At 55.6% G+C, this 16,772-nt stretch overlaps 1 protein-coding gene across 4 annotated transcripts in view; it reads right to left on the bottom strand.

The window, feature by feature from the left end:
* Positions 1–16,772, bottom strand: part of COL27A1 (collagen type XXVII alpha 1 chain) — a 151,306-nt gene that overhangs the window by 32,781 nt on the left and 101,753 nt on the right. For all 4 annotated transcript variants that reach the window (XM_069573854.1, XM_069573855.1, XM_069573853.1 and 1 more), the window contains 11 exons: positions 13,617–13,670; positions 13,020–13,064; positions 12,892–12,936; positions 12,559–12,612; positions 11,416–11,469; positions 10,470–10,523; positions 9,010–9,063; positions 7,065–7,118; positions 2,989–3,096; positions 723–776; positions 503–610 (listed from right to left, as the gene is read on the bottom strand). In XM_069573854.1, coding sequence (XP_069429955.1) covers positions 503–610; positions 723–776; positions 2,989–3,096; positions 7,065–7,118; positions 9,010–9,063; positions 10,470–10,523; positions 11,416–11,469; positions 12,559–12,612; positions 12,892–12,936; positions 13,020–13,064; positions 13,617–13,670 — 684 coding nt within the window. The remainder of the gene's footprint in view (positions 1–502; positions 611–722; positions 777–2,988; positions 3,097–7,064; positions 7,119–9,009; positions 9,064–10,469; positions 10,524–11,415; positions 11,470–12,558; positions 12,613–12,891; positions 12,937–13,019; positions 13,065–13,616; positions 13,671–16,772) is intronic.

Consider the following 16,772-nt stretch of genomic DNA (forward strand, 5'->3'; position numbering starts at 1 on the left):
GGCACACATCGGCAGCTCAGAGATGCCGCGTCAGCCTTGTCTGCCCCCTTCGCTCGCTTCCTCTTGGGGTCTTCCTCCTGCCGCAGCGATCAAACCCTTAAGGGGCTCTTCCTTCAGGGCAGGCCAGCGATGGGCTGGACCACCCTCAGGGTTACCGGGGATCTGCAGTAGCTTCCCTGCCATGAATCTATTTCCAATGGGAAAAGTCCCCGTCCAATAAAAATACCCCCAAGGGTCTGGTCCCGTCCCTACACCCTGACAGCAGGACTTGATATTCAGGGGTTATAAAGGGCTTCAGAAGATCCAGACTCCCTTCAAATGGCAAGAAATTCTGCGCTGTATGTACTTTACAGGGGGAGGGGCGAGAGCTTCTGTAGGTCCCCAAAGGGATCCACGATTCCAAAGATCTGTCTGGAGGGCAGACACAAAGTGGGGCGGGCAGTGCTTTCCTCTCTGCCCTCGGCTCCATGACCCTCAGCCCAGCCACCCAGAGAGTGCTCACCGTTGGTCCCAGGCTGCCCCGGGACCCTTTAGGGCCTGGGGTGCCAGGGGGTCCGGGGTCTCCAGGGACGCCCATCTCACCCAGCTGTCCTTGGTAGCCCTTGGCACCCTGCAGTGGGGGAGAGACAGGGTATCACCAGGTGTCCGCAGAGGGGAGGGGAGGGCGGGAGCTAGGGGGCGGGGGCATGGCTGATTCAGGCGGGAGGAGGAGGGGTCCCTACCTTGGCTCCCATCCGGCCCTTCTCGCCTTGCTTCCCTGGTTTTCCTTCAGGACCCTGAAAGGAAAAGAGGGGAAGAGAGAAAAAGATGAGCAATGAGAGGAAACTGAGGCAGACCCACAGATCTGCAGAGCACTCACTCTCGAGGCAGACTGCCTGGGCTCAGACTGATTCTGCACTCCACGCCCGTGTGACCGTGAGCACTGGCACACTTCCTGCGATCTGCATCTTTGCCAAGTAGGGGCAGAGGTGGTACTGGCCTCGCAGAGCTGACAGCCCTGGGCCTGACAATCTCAAGGCCCTTTGCTCCTCCAGTAATTAAATACAGCAGGGCCTCAGTCATGGGCCAGGTACTATATCTGAACTCTGTATCATGTTTTGTGCAATTCTGGCCACATGGCCGGGAGAAAGGGATTGTTCATCCCACGTTAGAGCTAAAGAAACAGTCTCGGGGAGACGGAGACCCCGCGGACACAGATCACCCAGCTAGGCAGAGTGAATTGCGGATTCTTCCTTGCTGGGACACCCCTTTTCCTAAGCCGGTCCTGTCTGGGCAATTGTGAGTCATGATTACAGGAGCTGGTGGCATCTGCCAGTGGGCTGAGGTGACTGCAATGGCTGATTCCTCATCAGCAGGAGGAGTGAGTCAGGGACAAAGAATGCAGTTCAGGGCCAGGGAGACGGGAGTCCCCCCGGACAGGGCAGCCTGCTGGCCCCCTGTTCCGACAGGCCCAGCTCCAGCTGGGAGCACCCCAGTGGTGTGGGAAACCCTGAGTAAGGGCGAGAGCATCCAGTGGGCTGAGACTGCGGGGCCAGAATGAAGACATTTGCTGGGCCCCCATCCATATAGATATATTTCTGGAAAGGCCCTGATGGCTCATAAAATTCTATTTTTAAATCCTCCACTGTTTCCAGGCCACAGAGTGGGAGATTTCTGTTCTGCGGCCTCAATGCCAAAGACACTCAAATACAGGCCTCTCATCACCTCTGCTACCCAACACACACACAGCCTGGCCCCGGCGAACCTCCTTCCAGTCCCAGCATATGAGAGCTGGCAGTGACCACAAAATATGGACAGAAACACTGCAACACCACCACTGACGCGATCCCCAGAGCCACGTCACACCCCTGCCTCGGCCACCAGCATCACCAACGCATCAGTCCCAGCACCTCATCAGCCCTGCCATCCTCACCACCACCATTATCACAACCGCAGCTGCCATTATCAACCCCCCATCGCCATCACCACCATCCTCTTCACTAACATCGACACCATCCCCTCCATCATCACACACTAACGCCATCATCACTACTACCACCAGCATCACCATCGTCGCCACTCCCATAACCACCGCCACACTAACAAACACCATCCTCATTACTATATCATACCACCACCATCATTCTCACCACCTCCATCAGCACCATCAGCACCATCCCCATCGTCATCCCCATCGCCATGACCACCACCATCATCCTCACTATTGCCATCACCACTATCTTCATCACTATCATCACCATCCCCACCATCATGACTACATCATCACCACCACCAGCTTCAGTCACGTCCGCCTCCATACTCATAAAGATAATTTGCTACATTTCTAGTTCATTTTATAAAGTGCTTTCCTATCCAAAGTTTCATCAGTTCTTTAGATGAAAAATCCATGGCTCAGAGAGAGGCAGTTTGATGCGCCCAAAGTCACAGTGATAGTGGGTGCTCGAGCCAGAACTCGGCCTTTGGGGTCCGGGTCGAGGCTATTTCCGCCACACGTTTCTGCCCATTCCACAGTCATGATGCTCAAAAGTTCACTAAGAAAGAGCTCCTGGAACACTGTAACTCAAAAACGATTTCAGCACACGTTCTTCCAAAGCCTTCATCATACCAGAGGGGTGACCCAGAGAGGGCAAGAACAAGAGAAAGGTCACGCAGCAAGTTGCTGATGGAGAACTGGACCAATGCCTCTCCTGCTAATTTCAGTGTGGCTGAATGTGGGGGTTGAGCAGGATGAGGTCAGCAGGGTCCAGGTTGTGTAAGGCACAGCAGACAGACCAAGGAGAGTGAGGTTACTCCTGGGGGCACTAGGAAGGGACGGGAGGGACACAGTCAGGTTTGTGCTCTGCAAAGTGCTCCAGTGAAGGAAGGATAGAAGCGCAGGACCCTTTGGTGGCTGCTGTCCAGCGACCTCCCACCCAGCCACCGGAAGGCACGAGTGTATTATTCTGACCCAGGAGCCACAAATGCTGGCACACAGCTGTGCACACTCACCCGGACGCCAGTGATGCCAGGGGGGCCAGGGGGCCCGTCCTCGCCCTTCAGTCCCTCTTGGCCCTTCTCGCCACGTTCACCGTCAGGCCCGGGGTCACCCCTGTCCCCCTGGGGTGGAAAGACATGAGGAAGGAAGACAGAGAGAGAATAAATTAGTCACCAAGTCCATCAGAGGCGCCAAACCTCAGGGCTCCGTTGGGATGTCCAGAGCCGACCAGACCCTGGATTCCCCTGATGGCTCAGCCAAAAGGGTCAGCCTGGCACAGACAGCATGCAGTACATGACATTGTCCAGTGGCCCTGCCTAGGCCAAGAAGCGGGCCAATCAGAGGGAAGAGCGGACCTCGACCACGCCCACCCCCTGGAGTTTACAGGAGAGGGACAGGCTGGAAGGATGAGATGCTTTCTCTCCAGCCCTGTAGACACATTGGGAGAACAAGAGCCTTAAAAAGCTTAAGGAAATTTTTATAAAGGAAAAAATTCAGCCGATTCAGCCTCTCGGAACAAACTCTTTCCATGTTTCTGAGTTGCGTTTTCAACCCTTGTTTACACAAAACCATTTACAATAAGTAAAAAGTAATAGTTTCAATGGCTACATACCAGGTTCAGAGCGCTAAAACAACTGTTCCAAAGCAATGAAATTAGTTAGTAAATTTAGCTTTAAAGGCTTAATCCAATTGGACTGCATGTCTCCATCTATCATATTTTTTAATGTCTTATTCCATTTACTGAGAGTAGGCGCTCCCTTTTCTGTCTGCTCTGCACAGCTCTCGTTCTCACTGGCTGCAGTACATTTCCTCTGTCGGGTGGGTGGCAGTGAATGCTTACACAGCACTTGTCATTTCAGGCCGTGTTCTAGCAGGCCGGGCTGTGCCAGGATGGGGCTGTTGCCCTCGGCCCCCGTGAGCAGGGCAGGTGCAAGGGCTGCAGTACAGGCAGATGCAGGGAGGAGCAGGGCAGCAGGGGCCTGTGGCTAGTCTGCAGGTGGCTGAGCTGCGACTGGAGAGAGAAGTCCCCCGGCAATGGGTACGAAGCCACAGTGGGGAGGAAGGGGTGGGCAGAGGAGCAGGATTGGAGAGGCAGAGAGCATCTGTGCCAGTTCTGTTTTCTGGCGCCACACTTTACGAGGGACATTGATAGACTGGTGTGAGTCCAGCAGAAAGAGCAGGGTGCACCAGGGCAAGCAGCCGGAGCCTGGGAACCAGAACGCAGAGAGCAGTCTGCAGGCTGGCTGCGCCAGGGCCCTGGGCTCTGGGTGTAGGCAGCTGGGTCCCAGGATGGCTGGGGCAGTTTCTAGCTCTGGTCCGAGAGGATGCCCCGATGAGTAGGGGTAGGGAGCGATCCAAAGATGACACAGCTGAGGGAGGCAAGAGCCAAGCTGGGGTGTGGGCCAGTGCAGAACAGATCTGGGCTCCAGGAGAGGGTCGAGCAGCTGGGTCTCTGAGGTCCCTTCCCACTGAGATGCTCAGATTCCAAGCCCAGCCTGGCATGGAGACAAGGCTGGCCCTGACGATCCTCCTGTGGATGCTCTTGGCTCCAGGATTCCCCTTCTGGCCTGTTATCCTGGCCACCTGCTTTCCTCACCCTCAGAGGCGGGCAGCCTGTTCCAGGTGGCTGGGCTGGCTTTCTGCGAGGGGCCCTAGCCTGGGCCCTGCAGGCGAACTGGCTCCAAGACCTACCCAGACCCCCAGAGCCTGGGTTCCCACACACCCAGCAGTGGATCCCATGCAGAAAGGGCTCCGGGGGTAAAGAACTAGGGTCCCAGAATCCAGGACATCTGTCAGTGCTCAGAAAAACCTTTACAAGTTGCCCAGCTCAACCCTCGATATTTACAGGTGGGGAAACTGAGGCCTAGAGAGAGGTAGAGACTTCCTAATGCCACACGTGAGCTCACAGCAGAGCACAGATAAGACCCTGGGTTCTGGTTCTTCTCACTCCAAGGTTCTCTGCTCAGGGCATAATACCTCCTCCCCCGATACTGGATTCAGATCTCAACAGCTGTTGACTTGGGCAAGTTTCCTCATTTGCAAAACAAGCACCAAAGGGTTACTGTGGGGAGTGAAGGAGATAATCCATGTAAATAGCTTAGCATAGCATCTGGTGCCCAAGCGCTGGATAAACGTGCGCTATTAGCAGGAATCCCTGTCATGGTTGCCACCATCAGTTGGTCATCAGCAAACTCAAAAGAGATAATCAGCATAAACGATAAAGTGCTGTGCATGTCTGAGAGGCTGTTTTCACCATGAAGGTGATGCTTGGACAAACACCGTAAAGGAAATAGATTCTCTCCTGGATTCATGCAAGGCCCAGGGAGACACTGTGCATGTGTGCTAAGTTGCTTCGGCTGTGTCTGACTCTTTGCAACCCATGGACTGTAGCCCGTCAGGCTCCTCTGTCCATGGGATTCTCCAAACGAGAGTACTGGAGTGTGTAGCCATCCTCTTCTCCAGGGGATCTTCCCAACCCAGAAACTGAACAAGGGTCTCCTGCATTGCAGGCAGATTCTTTCCCATCTGAGCCACCAGGGAAGCTCAGACACCACAGAGCTGCACAGCTACTCCAGCCCGAGGTAGAACTGGCTTTGGAGGGAGTGGAAGAGGAAGCAGTAGGGCCCAGGAGCCATCACCAGTGAGCAGGAATGACTGTGAGGTGCCCAAACCTGGAAGATCCCCTCCCACCCCACCTCAGCAAAGATTCCAAGGAGATGTAAGGCGGCTGCCCAGAGGTGAAGGAGGCCCCCACACACCATTCCTTGCTTTCCTCATCTGTCACATGGAGGCGGTAATGAATCCAGCCTAGAGCGTTGCTGGGAGAATTAAATGGGTTAATTCATCTAAAGCTCTGAAGGCAGGTGACGCAAGTGTACTGAGTGTACAAAGCATTTTAGCTAGAATGCTCATCAGCATCATCATGATTCATGCAAGCACTTGTCAAAGAGTGTGGAGAGGCCATCCGTTGCTCTGGGTCTCTGGAGCCAGACCCTAGGATGGAGCAGGGCTGGAGGTGAGAGAAGGCAGACGGATGGCAGACAGGGGGCGCTCTCAACCTTGTGAGCAAAAGGCAAGCAGCTGGGGAGCCAGCCAGGGGCCTGTCACCTAGGCATCCTGGGGACAGGGCAGTGCAGGCCCAGAGAAGGGGTGCTTATCTGAGGTCATAGGAGAATCAGCGGTGACCGAGGGAATCCTGGGATGTGACACTTGGAAGCCTGGGCTGGGACAGGTCAGCCCTGGGAAAACCCACCTAACAACAGTTCAGGGCTAGGTCAGGGGTGGGGGCTGCAAAGTCAAGAGAGCGATGCCCACCTGCCCTGGGGTTTGGGGCAGCCCTAGCACCTTCTTAAGGCCCCAGCATCTGTGGCTGACAGATGAATCTCAGCAGCAGGGCTGAGATGGGCCCACATGCTTTGGTGCCAACGAGCTGGGGGGTTGAATTTTGGATTTTCACTCACTCTGGGTGCATACACCTCAGCCTGAGCCCCAGTCTCTTCACCTTTAGAATGGGGGCATGGTGCAGAGAGGTAGCCGAGTCTCAGGCCTTGCCTGTGCCAGTTACTAGCCTGTGTCCTTGGACCAGCTGCTTAACCTGAGTCTCAGTTTCCTCATCCAAAGACAGGGCTTACCCCACACCACTGATCTAAGTGATGCATACAAAAGGCTTAGTGTAGTCCCTGATAGTCTGTGACTAGTCCTCCGGAAATAGTGGCTATGAGTCATGGGTGGTGATTACTCTTCTGATCTTTTAAGATGTCTGGAAGATAACAGATATCAAAGCTGCTGGCCTGATACCACCTTGAGCCAAGAGCAGCTGCAGTTTTGAGGAGAAAGACGGCAGTGAGGAGTAGAAGGTGGGGTTAGTCCCCAGTCCATGAGCAGGGTAGGGAGCGGGCGCTGGGCAGGGCTCACTCCTACACAGCCTGTGCTCCCTAGAAGCTGGAGGACTGATCTCGCAGTTTATGAGAACACAGTGCTTCTGGGGGAATACCTGGGTATTGGATGGAAGAGGGCAGTGGGGCCAGAGGCAGAAGGCAGTTCCAGAATATTCCCTCTCCCCCAGACTGTGCACCAGAAGGACACTTACCTTCAGCCCGTCAGGCCCTGCAGGACCACTGTCACCCTCGAGGCCTGGCTCTCCCTGGAAAGGGTGGTGGGAAAGACGAGGAGACATTACTGGGGAGGGGGTTCCAGTGTGATTTTATTTCCTCCCCTGCACTAGAGCAAGACCCCATCCCCTGATCTCCTCTAGTAGTGCCCTAGAATGCCTGGCACAGTAAGTAAGCAGTGGAGCAGACCCCCAAGCCACAACCTGTTCTGTGTGCAGGGTGGGGGTGGGGCAAGGGCTACCCAGGAGAGAAAGTACTGGTCCTGTGTCCAGGTGGGCTGGTTGGACTGGGGTGGTAGTGAAGCCTACTGGTTGAACAGGCTTTGATGTCAGACCTTGATGCCCCCACTGGGCTTCCCATTCATGATGGTCTGGCCATAAGCAACCTCCTTAGCCCCCATGGGTGTCTGTTTCCTCATCTGAAAATGGGCTGATACACTTCCTTTAAGGGTTCCTATGAGAGCCAGTATAAGTATCCCATAGATGGTAGCTGTTAGATATATTCTTCTGGGAATTTGGAGTGAGCCCTCAGAAAACACCTTGGTGGATCCCATTTTTCAGATGAGGAAAGTAAGGCCATTTCTCAGACTTTCTTGCCAGAAAAGTTTGGGAATGATACCAAGCCCCTGAATCCCCATCTGACCTTCAGCCAGGTTCCCTGCTTGCCTTTCTAGCTCCAGAGATGCTTCTGGATGTCTCAGGTCTCTAACAGGCTGTGAAACCAAGTTTGTGTCTCCCTCTGCTTGTTCATAGCTGTCAGCATCTGAGCTGAAAGGGGCCTCGGAAGTCATCAAATACAGGGATGGCACAGACGGGACAGGGGGGTAGATTCCCTCCTTGTTGTGTCCATGGCAGGCATCACTAGTCAACCTACTAGCCATTCCTCTTGGGTCCATGGCAGACATCACTAATCAATCTACTAGAATGAGGCTTCATGAGGACAGGGCCTTCTGTTACTCACTGCTGTGAAGTGCCTGGCACACAGTGGGCATCAAGTGAGTGCACGTCATGCTCTTTCCTAGTGAGCCCAGGTGGAGCCTCAGGATCCTGCTTAACACGGCACTCCAAGAAACTATACTGCTCAATTTTCATTGACAGACAAGACTGCCATCTGAAGGCTTCAAGCTCCACACTCATCCTCTAGTGCCCTGAGGGCTTCTCCCCTCATTTTACATCTTAGCCCAGTTTGTGGAGCCTCTTAACTTTAGGCAGGGAGTAATAGGAGGCACTGGAAAAAGGGACAAAAGAGAAACTGGATTGGGTGCTTGGTGCCTGCATTAACCAAGCCCTCCACACTAACTCTCCCTCACTCCTGGGCCCCATCTTCCCCATCCATAAGGTGCTAGAGGATGCTTGCTCTCTATCCCTCATAGCACCCCAGAGTCCACATCTAGGCAGGGACCTTATAATTCAAGCACAAGACATAGACAGGTGGGTGCAGAGATGTCCCAAAGCTTCTCAAAGGAAGCCAAGCTCTGTGGGTTTATTTTGGTAAAAGGAGAGATAACCTTCCACGCAACTTTCCATGGAACAGGGTGATAATAGGTGTTTGTCAATAAAAACACTTGGAGGTCAAATAAGTTTGGAGATTCTGGATCCCCACAAAAAGAACCCCTAATTTCTTGGTTGCAGGCCTTCTCAGAGCCTTGAAAATGCTCCCACTAACCTGTAAGAGGGAACACTGAGTATGCAGAATCTCAAACATTTTGACCACTGAATGCTTTTCTCTGCAGAGCACCTCTGCATTGCAGAAATGCTGGCCTGCCAGGAGGCAGGCTGGATGAGGCTGTAGAAATTCATGATCTGTTTGTACAGCTGAGGAAACTGAGGCTCAGGGAAGCTGAGTAAAGACCCTCCCTCCACCAAATACCAGGGGGGATAGGGAGGGGGACTTTCCAGGGAGAATCAATTTGCTTTGACTTACCCGCTGCCCAATGAGGCCCTGCTCCCCAGGGATGCCCAGAGGCCCAAGGTCACCCTAGGAGAAGCCAAACACAAGTCCATGGGTAGGAGGATAGGACCAGCCCCAGCTCTCACCCCACCTTCTTGTTCTCATCAGTTCTAATATGGGGGAAGCACGGGTGGGGCCAAGGAAGTTCTTTCTTCTCCAGGACTAGAGAGAAAGTGTGAAATGCCAACCAGAGCCCCTGTCCCCAGTAACCCCTGAGCACGTTCAGGACCACCACTACCACACGATCACAGCTGAGCTCAGACGTACACAGTCCTATTTCAGTGCTTTTTTATTTCACACAGCTAATTGTCAGAACAGCCCTGCCAGGGAAGGGGTCTGCTTTTACAAATGAGGAGACAGCGACTACTGGTTAAGTAACCAGCCTGAGCTCACGAAGCTACTAAGCGACAGCTTTAGGATCCAAATCCAAGCAGTTAGTTTGGCTCCAGGGAGTATCAGATGCAGAGATGGCAACTCTGAGGCTGATCACCTTTACCCACCCCCTGAGAGCCCTGAGAGCAACCCAAATGAGGAAGAGGCCCTAAATGAACCAGAGCAAATGTCCCTTGTGCATGCATGTGAGCTGAGTCACTCAGTCGTATCTGCCTCTTGACAATCCCATAGACTACAGCCTGCCAGGATCCTCTGTCCGTGGGATTCTCCAGGCAGGAATACTGGAGTGGGTTGCCATTTCCTCCTCCAGGGGATTTTCCCAACCCAGGGATCAAACCCGAGTCTCCTGTGTCTACTGGCAGGCGGATTCTTCACCAGTGACTCACCTGGGAAGCCCTAAACGTCCCCCACCTCCTCCAAAAGACCCCCAGAAGGGTCTTTCTCATCTGGAGGTTTCCAAGCTACACTCTCTCCCTGCTGGTGTCTGCAGGCACAAGGAGGAGGCGGAGCTCTGAGTCCCCAGCCCGGCCCCAACCAGAACCATCCCATTTCTATCTGTTTTATACATGGGGTAGTTTCTTGCATTATTCCAGCAAAAGATTCTGAAACTAAGTCAAGACTGAAGGTTCCAGGCCTCCTAGTCCTGCACAGGGAGCAGGTACTCTTCCAACAGCAGAGCAGCGATGGGGTCTCCCCAGAGCTCAGGGATCAATGGGCTCCTGTTTCCCCGCAGGTAATGAGGGGCACTGGTGTTGAAATGCAGATGCTATCGCGGGAGGCCAGGAGGTCCGGCCGGCCCGGCATGGGGCAGGTGCCAGAGAAAACACTGCCAGACGGGGGGTTGGGCAGCGACGGGGGCTCAAGGCCGGCTAGACCATCTGCTGTGGCCATGGCCAGGCCCTACTCCCCAGCCAGGAGCACAGAGAACCCATTATCCCAGGCACAAGAAAGGCTCGTTTCTCTTCCACGGAGAGGACGTGGCCGCCAGCTGGGAGTTGGTTTCAGCAAGTTATTTTTCTCTTCTTTCATCCCCCTCTTACCTTCATGCCAGCTTCCCCAGGAAGGCCCGGTTCTCCCACTGCACCTGGTGGTCCCTGCAAAAAAAAAAAAAAAAAAATGCCATCGGTCCATCCTAGAGCAAGAGCTGGTCCCTGGTTTCCCTGGTTGCCAAGGGAGGAGATAACTGAGGCAGGCTCAGAGAGGGCAAGGGACATGCCCGAGGTCACACACCCTGAGAGACCCAGAGCTGGGCGCAGGCTGCAGCCTTTGGGAGCTTAGAACTGGGTCTAGGCAAGGGCAGGGGGGTGGTGGTTGGGCCCAGACTGCGGAGCCTTGGGGCTACCCAGAGGCTGCTGGAGCCTTCGCCCTCCCCACGAGTGTGGTAGACCACAGTAGGAGCCCTTGGCAAGCGTGGAGAGGAAAATTTCATGATTCACATAACAACAGGGGAGGGAGCCAACAGATGCTACACTCAGGGCTGAGGGATTCCAGCCCTTCCTTCTCTCTGCAGCCAGGATGACAAGGGTGGGAGAGATCCCCAGGTTATCATCATTAGCATGGCCACAGCCCCTGCATAAAACCTAGGGCTCAGTTTTCTCCCCTGGAGAAGGCAGGGGTGCCTGAGACCCCTTTCAAGCTCCTTGCTGCAAGGCCTTAGGAGGACTGGTTCAGTAGTCAAACCTCTGTGTCAGGGTGAAGTCCCAGCAGGGTCAGGATGAGGGGTATTGCTGCTCTCCAGGGTGCCGAAAAAGAGGCACTGCCAACCCCCATGAGGGTCCTGGCATGCCAGCATCCCACCCACTGCCCCTGGGCTGGGGAGCCCAACCCCACCCCCTCTGGCCTCACCGTGGATCTGCCTTCTCTGCCAGGTCACCTCCCCACCAGTGCCTGCAGGACACAGGACAGGGAGCCCCGAGGAGAAGGGCCAGGAAGGGCTGCTTCCTCCCCAGCCAGACCATGGGGTGAACAAGGGCCTCCGGCACTCACCTTGGGTCCCATCTCTCCAGGAGGGCCAATTGGCCCCTGGGGTCCCTGAGGGCCCTGGAAGATAGACAGACACATAGACAGTCGGGAGAAGCCAGCCTGGGCCCTCTTTGGGGTCTGAGGCTTGGTAGTGCAGTCTGGAGGGACAGGTGAGGGAGAGGACCATGGAGCCCGGGACTCTGCGGGTCTCACCCCCACCCCCGCTTCACTGAGGACCCTGGTCCCAAGCTCCCTCCTCACCTGCATCCAGCATCACCCCCAGCCTGTCCACCGGCACCCTCTCCTAGGCATCTCCAAAGGGCGGCCTCCCCTACTCAGAAGCCTCCAGGCGGGCTCCCGAGCCTCACTCACTCTGTGCCCTTGGCCTGGAATGCCGTTTCGCCCACCCACTGTTCCAAAGGGCATCTGCCCAAGCTTCCAGATGTGGGCTGCTCGATCTCCAGTCCTTCCCCTGTCCCCCGGATCCCTCCTCCCAAGCCCCAAGACGGCGCTCTCTTCATCACCATCAGTACAGCCACAGCCTCTTCATGGGGCTCCTCAACACAGGGTATACCTCCCCTTTCAGGGAGATCTCCTAAAAGGTCCCCTGTTTCTGTCCCCTCAACAGCTTCCTGTTGCCTCTGGGACAAAGAACTTAACTCCATCCTTGGCTCTGGGTGACTGGCCCCTGTGACCTCAGCCCACCTTCCCCAAGGTCCAGCTGTGGCCACACCAGCCATGCTGGACTCTGCAGGGCCCGGACAGCATGTCGGTTTACCCGCACCCTGCCCTCTCTCCTTCGCAGACCTGAAGGACGCTGCGCCCTCCACTTTGCACTGTGCTAAGCACTCTCTACACGCTTCCTTATTTCATCCTCACCACAGAACAAGTGAGTAACCATTATTCCCACCTTACTTGCAAGAAAACTGAGGCTAGAAGGCAAGGGAGGTAGACCCAATCTAGAGCCCTGAACTTTCCCAGCCAGGGTTCTCTCCCTGACCCGAGGCCTATCCATGGGGGCGGTAGAGCCCCGCACCGCCCCTCTCTAACCCGACTCGCGGTCTCATCACAGGACAACACCACCCCCCACCATCTGGCAGGTGAGGACGCAGCTGAGACCAGCCTGCCAGGGTCAAAGATGCAAAGAGTGAGGGAATGGGCACTTACCGGTTCTCCTGGGAGGCCCTTGGCACCTGGGGGACCGGAAGGACCCGGGAGGCCCTGCAGGGACAAAGTAAGCTGACCTCAGTCCCTCACTGGCCTTCTCCGCCCTGCCTGGCCCCTAGGTCTCAGTCAAGCTGTCGTATTGAATAAGGGTCCTGCCACGTGACACATGGGAGCCTGAGTCCCAGAGGGGAACAGACAGGCTGGAGGGTCTTCAGGGCGGGAGTGGGCAGCTAGAACCTTCGGGATTTCCACAGCAGGATGAGAAAGGTGGCTAATGGGGCTATTTCCTCCCCGCCAAGTCCCACAGAGAGACAAACCGGCGGTGCTACTTACAGGAAAGCCTCGTGTGCCCAAGTGCCCTCGCTCGCCAGCCACGCCCTGGAAGCACACGTTGGCTGTTAGAAGCACGTATCACAGAACAGGGAGCGGGGCGAGGGGCTGGCAGCTTCGGCCTCACATACCTGCTGCCCGGGCTGGCCCAGTCTGCCCTGTGGTCCTGGTGGGCCCTGCAGGAAGCCAAGCATGAGGGGGGCAGTGGGTGCTGGGGAGGACTCTTCCCTGAAGGGACTCTTGCTTCCATGGGAGATAGAAAGAGCCTCGGGGGTCACCACATACACCCACCTCCCCAGCGTGCAGGTGGGCAAACTCGGGGGAGTGGATGGCCAGTGGCCAGGAGCTGTGGGTCAAGAACAACGGACCCCTGCATCCCGATGGGGGCGGAAGCCATCTCAGCAATCAGGGATTCTGGAAGGGCTTGGGGAATCAGGGGCCAGGCCTGATTCCGCCCCCCTCTCTCATTCTTGTCTCCTCTGTCTCTCTCACTCACGTGCTCTCTGTCTCTCTCAGTCCGATGGCTCATTCTCCCTTCCCTGCCCCCATGCTGGGGGCATGCCATCCCCAGGAAGGGTGGCCAGATGAGCTCTCAGGAGCATGCCCTGCAGCCTCTCAGGGATGCCCTGCTGTCCCCAAAGGGCCTGTTACAGAGGAGGCGGCGAGCCTGGATTCCTGACCCAGCACCCTAGGTCAGGAGACAAGAGGAAGAGGGTGGGGGTCAGTACCTTCAGGCCCTTAGACCCCTGCTCCCCAGCTGGTCCGTCTGGTCCTCGGGGTCCCTGGAATAGGAAAAAGGGGCTTTCACAGTGGACAGCAGGGGTCTCCCTTGGGCTGGGAACCAGGAGGGCGGGGCTGACCAGAGCCTTGAGTTCTTCCCTGCACAAGCAGGGGTTCCCTCCTCCTCTCTGCCTCCCACACACTCCCCACCCGCAGGTGGGTCAGCCAGAGCAATGTGCCTGCTAACACGGCTCTGCAGAGGGCTTGGAGTAGGTGGACGCAGTCAGAGACCCTACCGTTCTGGAGTGGGCCTGGTGGTAAATTTAAATCCTGTTTAAAGAAACCTTGGAGGGGGAAGAGCGGGGGCAGGGGGGTGGCGGTGGGGTGGAATCAGCCAGCCAACCCATTTCACAGATTTGGAAACTGAGGGCAGAGCCAAGAGACATGTGGCCATGTCCCGGCGGCCAGGTCTTCAGACTCTGTCCCCTGCTCTTCCCAGAGCACACGTGGGGTTGAAGCAGCTTGTGGACCACAGTCCTCGGGGGAACCTGACAGAGGACGCCCTGGGGAGGGTCTCCACATGGTCGGATGTGTGGAGCTGCCCCCTCTCCAGCCAGATGAGCAGCTACTCTGGCCCAGCTCACATGAGGAGGGGCAGGCACAGGGCAGCTGTGGCTGGAGCCTTGGGCTCAAATCTGACCCTTGAGACAGGATGTCTGGTCTTTTGAGAACTGGGAGGCCCCTGGGGGCAGGCAGACTCTCTCCTTCCCCTTTACTGCACAGATGGGAACACTGAGGCCCTGCAAGGGAGGGAATTTGTTTATGGTCCCTTAGCATATAAGCAGCTGATATTTCCTGCAAGGTTCTATGGGCCTCCCTTAGGAACACAGATGAGGGTGCCCTGGGGTCCCCCATGGAGAACACTGTAGTGTTCGTCCTATAGGGGCCAGAAAGGGTGTGTTGGAGGTTGGGAAGACAAGGAGGAGGAGGCTGTGAAGGAGGCTGGCCCACCCTAGTCTGGGGGTATAGAGACCAGCCACAAAAGGGGCCAGGGAGGCATCTCAGGGGAGGGGGTATGAGGGATGAGAAAACTGAGAAATCATTTAAATACTGGACAGGGATATTTTCAATTAATAATGGAACCAGAAAAAGTTATCATTCCATTTATCAGCTACTTGGGGCTCCCCATGTTTCAACTCCACGTCGCAGCCTTAAATAGTGCTCACAGATGGAATCAACCTGGGCCAGGAGACCACGTGGCTGGGAGTCTTTGCTCCTGGTGCCTCAGGCCTCCGCCCAGAACCACCAGGGGTCCAGCACCAGGCACAGTGCTGCTTAGGAAATACTGTGTCTAGGGGAGATTAACAGCTCCTGACTGAGCCTCAGTTGTACCATCTCTGAAATGGGAATAAGAAATCGCTCCCTCAAGGCAGGAAGTAATACACACGGGCAGCTCAGCATCTGGCATATAGTTAAGTTCTCAGAAGATCTGATCTTGCCAAAAGGGGCTGCAGGCTCCCTAAGGGCAGGGGCGCAGAGCAATGGCTGGCGTGGGCAATCTGGATTCAGGCCCCTCCTTAGTACAGGCAGCTTATATCAGGCTGCGAATGTTCATGGTTTCAAGATGAGGTTTGATTAGAGGGTGTGGGTGAAAGTTCTGGTGTTGCTGCTGGCTTGCTGTGTGACCCCAGGGAAGCCCCTTTCTCTGCACCTCACTCTCAGGTGGATATTGTCAGACCACCTGTTGGACTTAACACCCCTGATTCATAGACAGGACCTGGTAGAGATGGAGATAGATGGAGATGCGGGGCATCCCAGGTCCTGAGACTTGGGACAGAGGCTGAGCTGATGACAGGCCTCTGGGTCCTCCAGAGACGAGCCCCGACCTCTGTTTCTACCTGAGCATAAACCTTCCTGGAAAGGGGCAGCTCTAGGAACACAGTGGAAGCCCAGAGGTGTTGATAGCTTGGCCTGAATCACATAGCACCCTCTTTACTCTGGAAATCAAAGTCTCTCTGTGAGAAAAGTTATGAGATCTATAATAATAATAATAGCATCAACAGCAGCAGCAATCATAATGAAAGCTATTTTCCTCATTTGACATATACGGAAATAGCCTGTGGCAGCCCTGATAGTAGGTGGAGGAACCAGCATGTGACTCTAAGTCAGCTGGATGCCCATTTTTTTCCACCACTACCTGTCTCTATTTATCAGTGGGGGGGTGAGTTCCCCATCACAGGGGGTATGCAAGTCAGGGCCAGGGCACGGTGTCCCAGGAGACAATATCTAAAATCCCTCTTACCTGGGAGGCACTGCTATCCCCTGGGGGCACCTGGGGTTGGCTGGGGGAAATAGGACCAAGCTTTCTTGTCTGGGGAGAGGAGAAAGTAGAGGGGCCCCAGCCAACCCCCCCTCCCCAGTACCCCTGTGCAGGGAGAGGGGAGCCTAACACTGCTCTGGGCCTCTCTGCAGCTCATCCTATGTCCTGCGGGTGCCCCAAACCTGCCCCTTCCTTCCCCAGGGCAACACTGAACACGGGAGGCAGGTCCAGGTTTCAGAGCCACAAATCCGTTCCTGTGTAGCCACTCCCCAGGAACAGGTTTGCAGTCACAGCTGGGGCTGCCTCCCAGCCAGGCTGGGCTTCTATTTTGGCGGGTAGGAGCCCCAGGGGATAGAAAATCCAGCCAATCACAGTTCTTGTGAATAAGGGATGAAAAGGGAGTGAACATGTGCCCAGCACTCGCTACGCACCACTGCCCTTCCAGGTGCTTACCATGGGCAGTGCTGGCAGAGGAAGTGTATCCCCACAGCCATCCAAAGAGGTCGGTTCTGCCGCTGACCCCTTTTATAGAGGAAAAGCTGGGGCTTCAGGGAGGGTAAGTCAGCTGCCCAAGGTCAGAGGGGAGGAGGAGCCGGGATTCAAAGCCAGATCTGCTGCGCTCTCAGCCCCGCTCACACGAGCAGAGCTCAGTGTAGGCTCTTGGGTCGCAGAATCCTCATGACTCTGTCAAAGTGGTTTTGGAGCGAGATAGCAGAGTCTCCCAAGTAAGAGGACTTTTAGACATTGTCTTCTGCAATATCCTGCCCCAGGCTCTCACCTGATACTCCCTGAGACAGGGAGTTCATCCCCACACTGATAAACAGTGACCGGTTAGTAGTGGGAA

Source organism: Ovis canadensis, chromosome 2, assembly GCF_042477335.2.
Source record: "Ovis canadensis isolate MfBH-ARS-UI-01 breed Bighorn chromosome 2, ARS-UI_OviCan_v2, whole genome shotgun sequence".
NCBI classification, from domain to species: domain Eukaryota; kingdom Metazoa; phylum Chordata; class Mammalia; order Artiodactyla; family Bovidae; genus Ovis; species Ovis canadensis.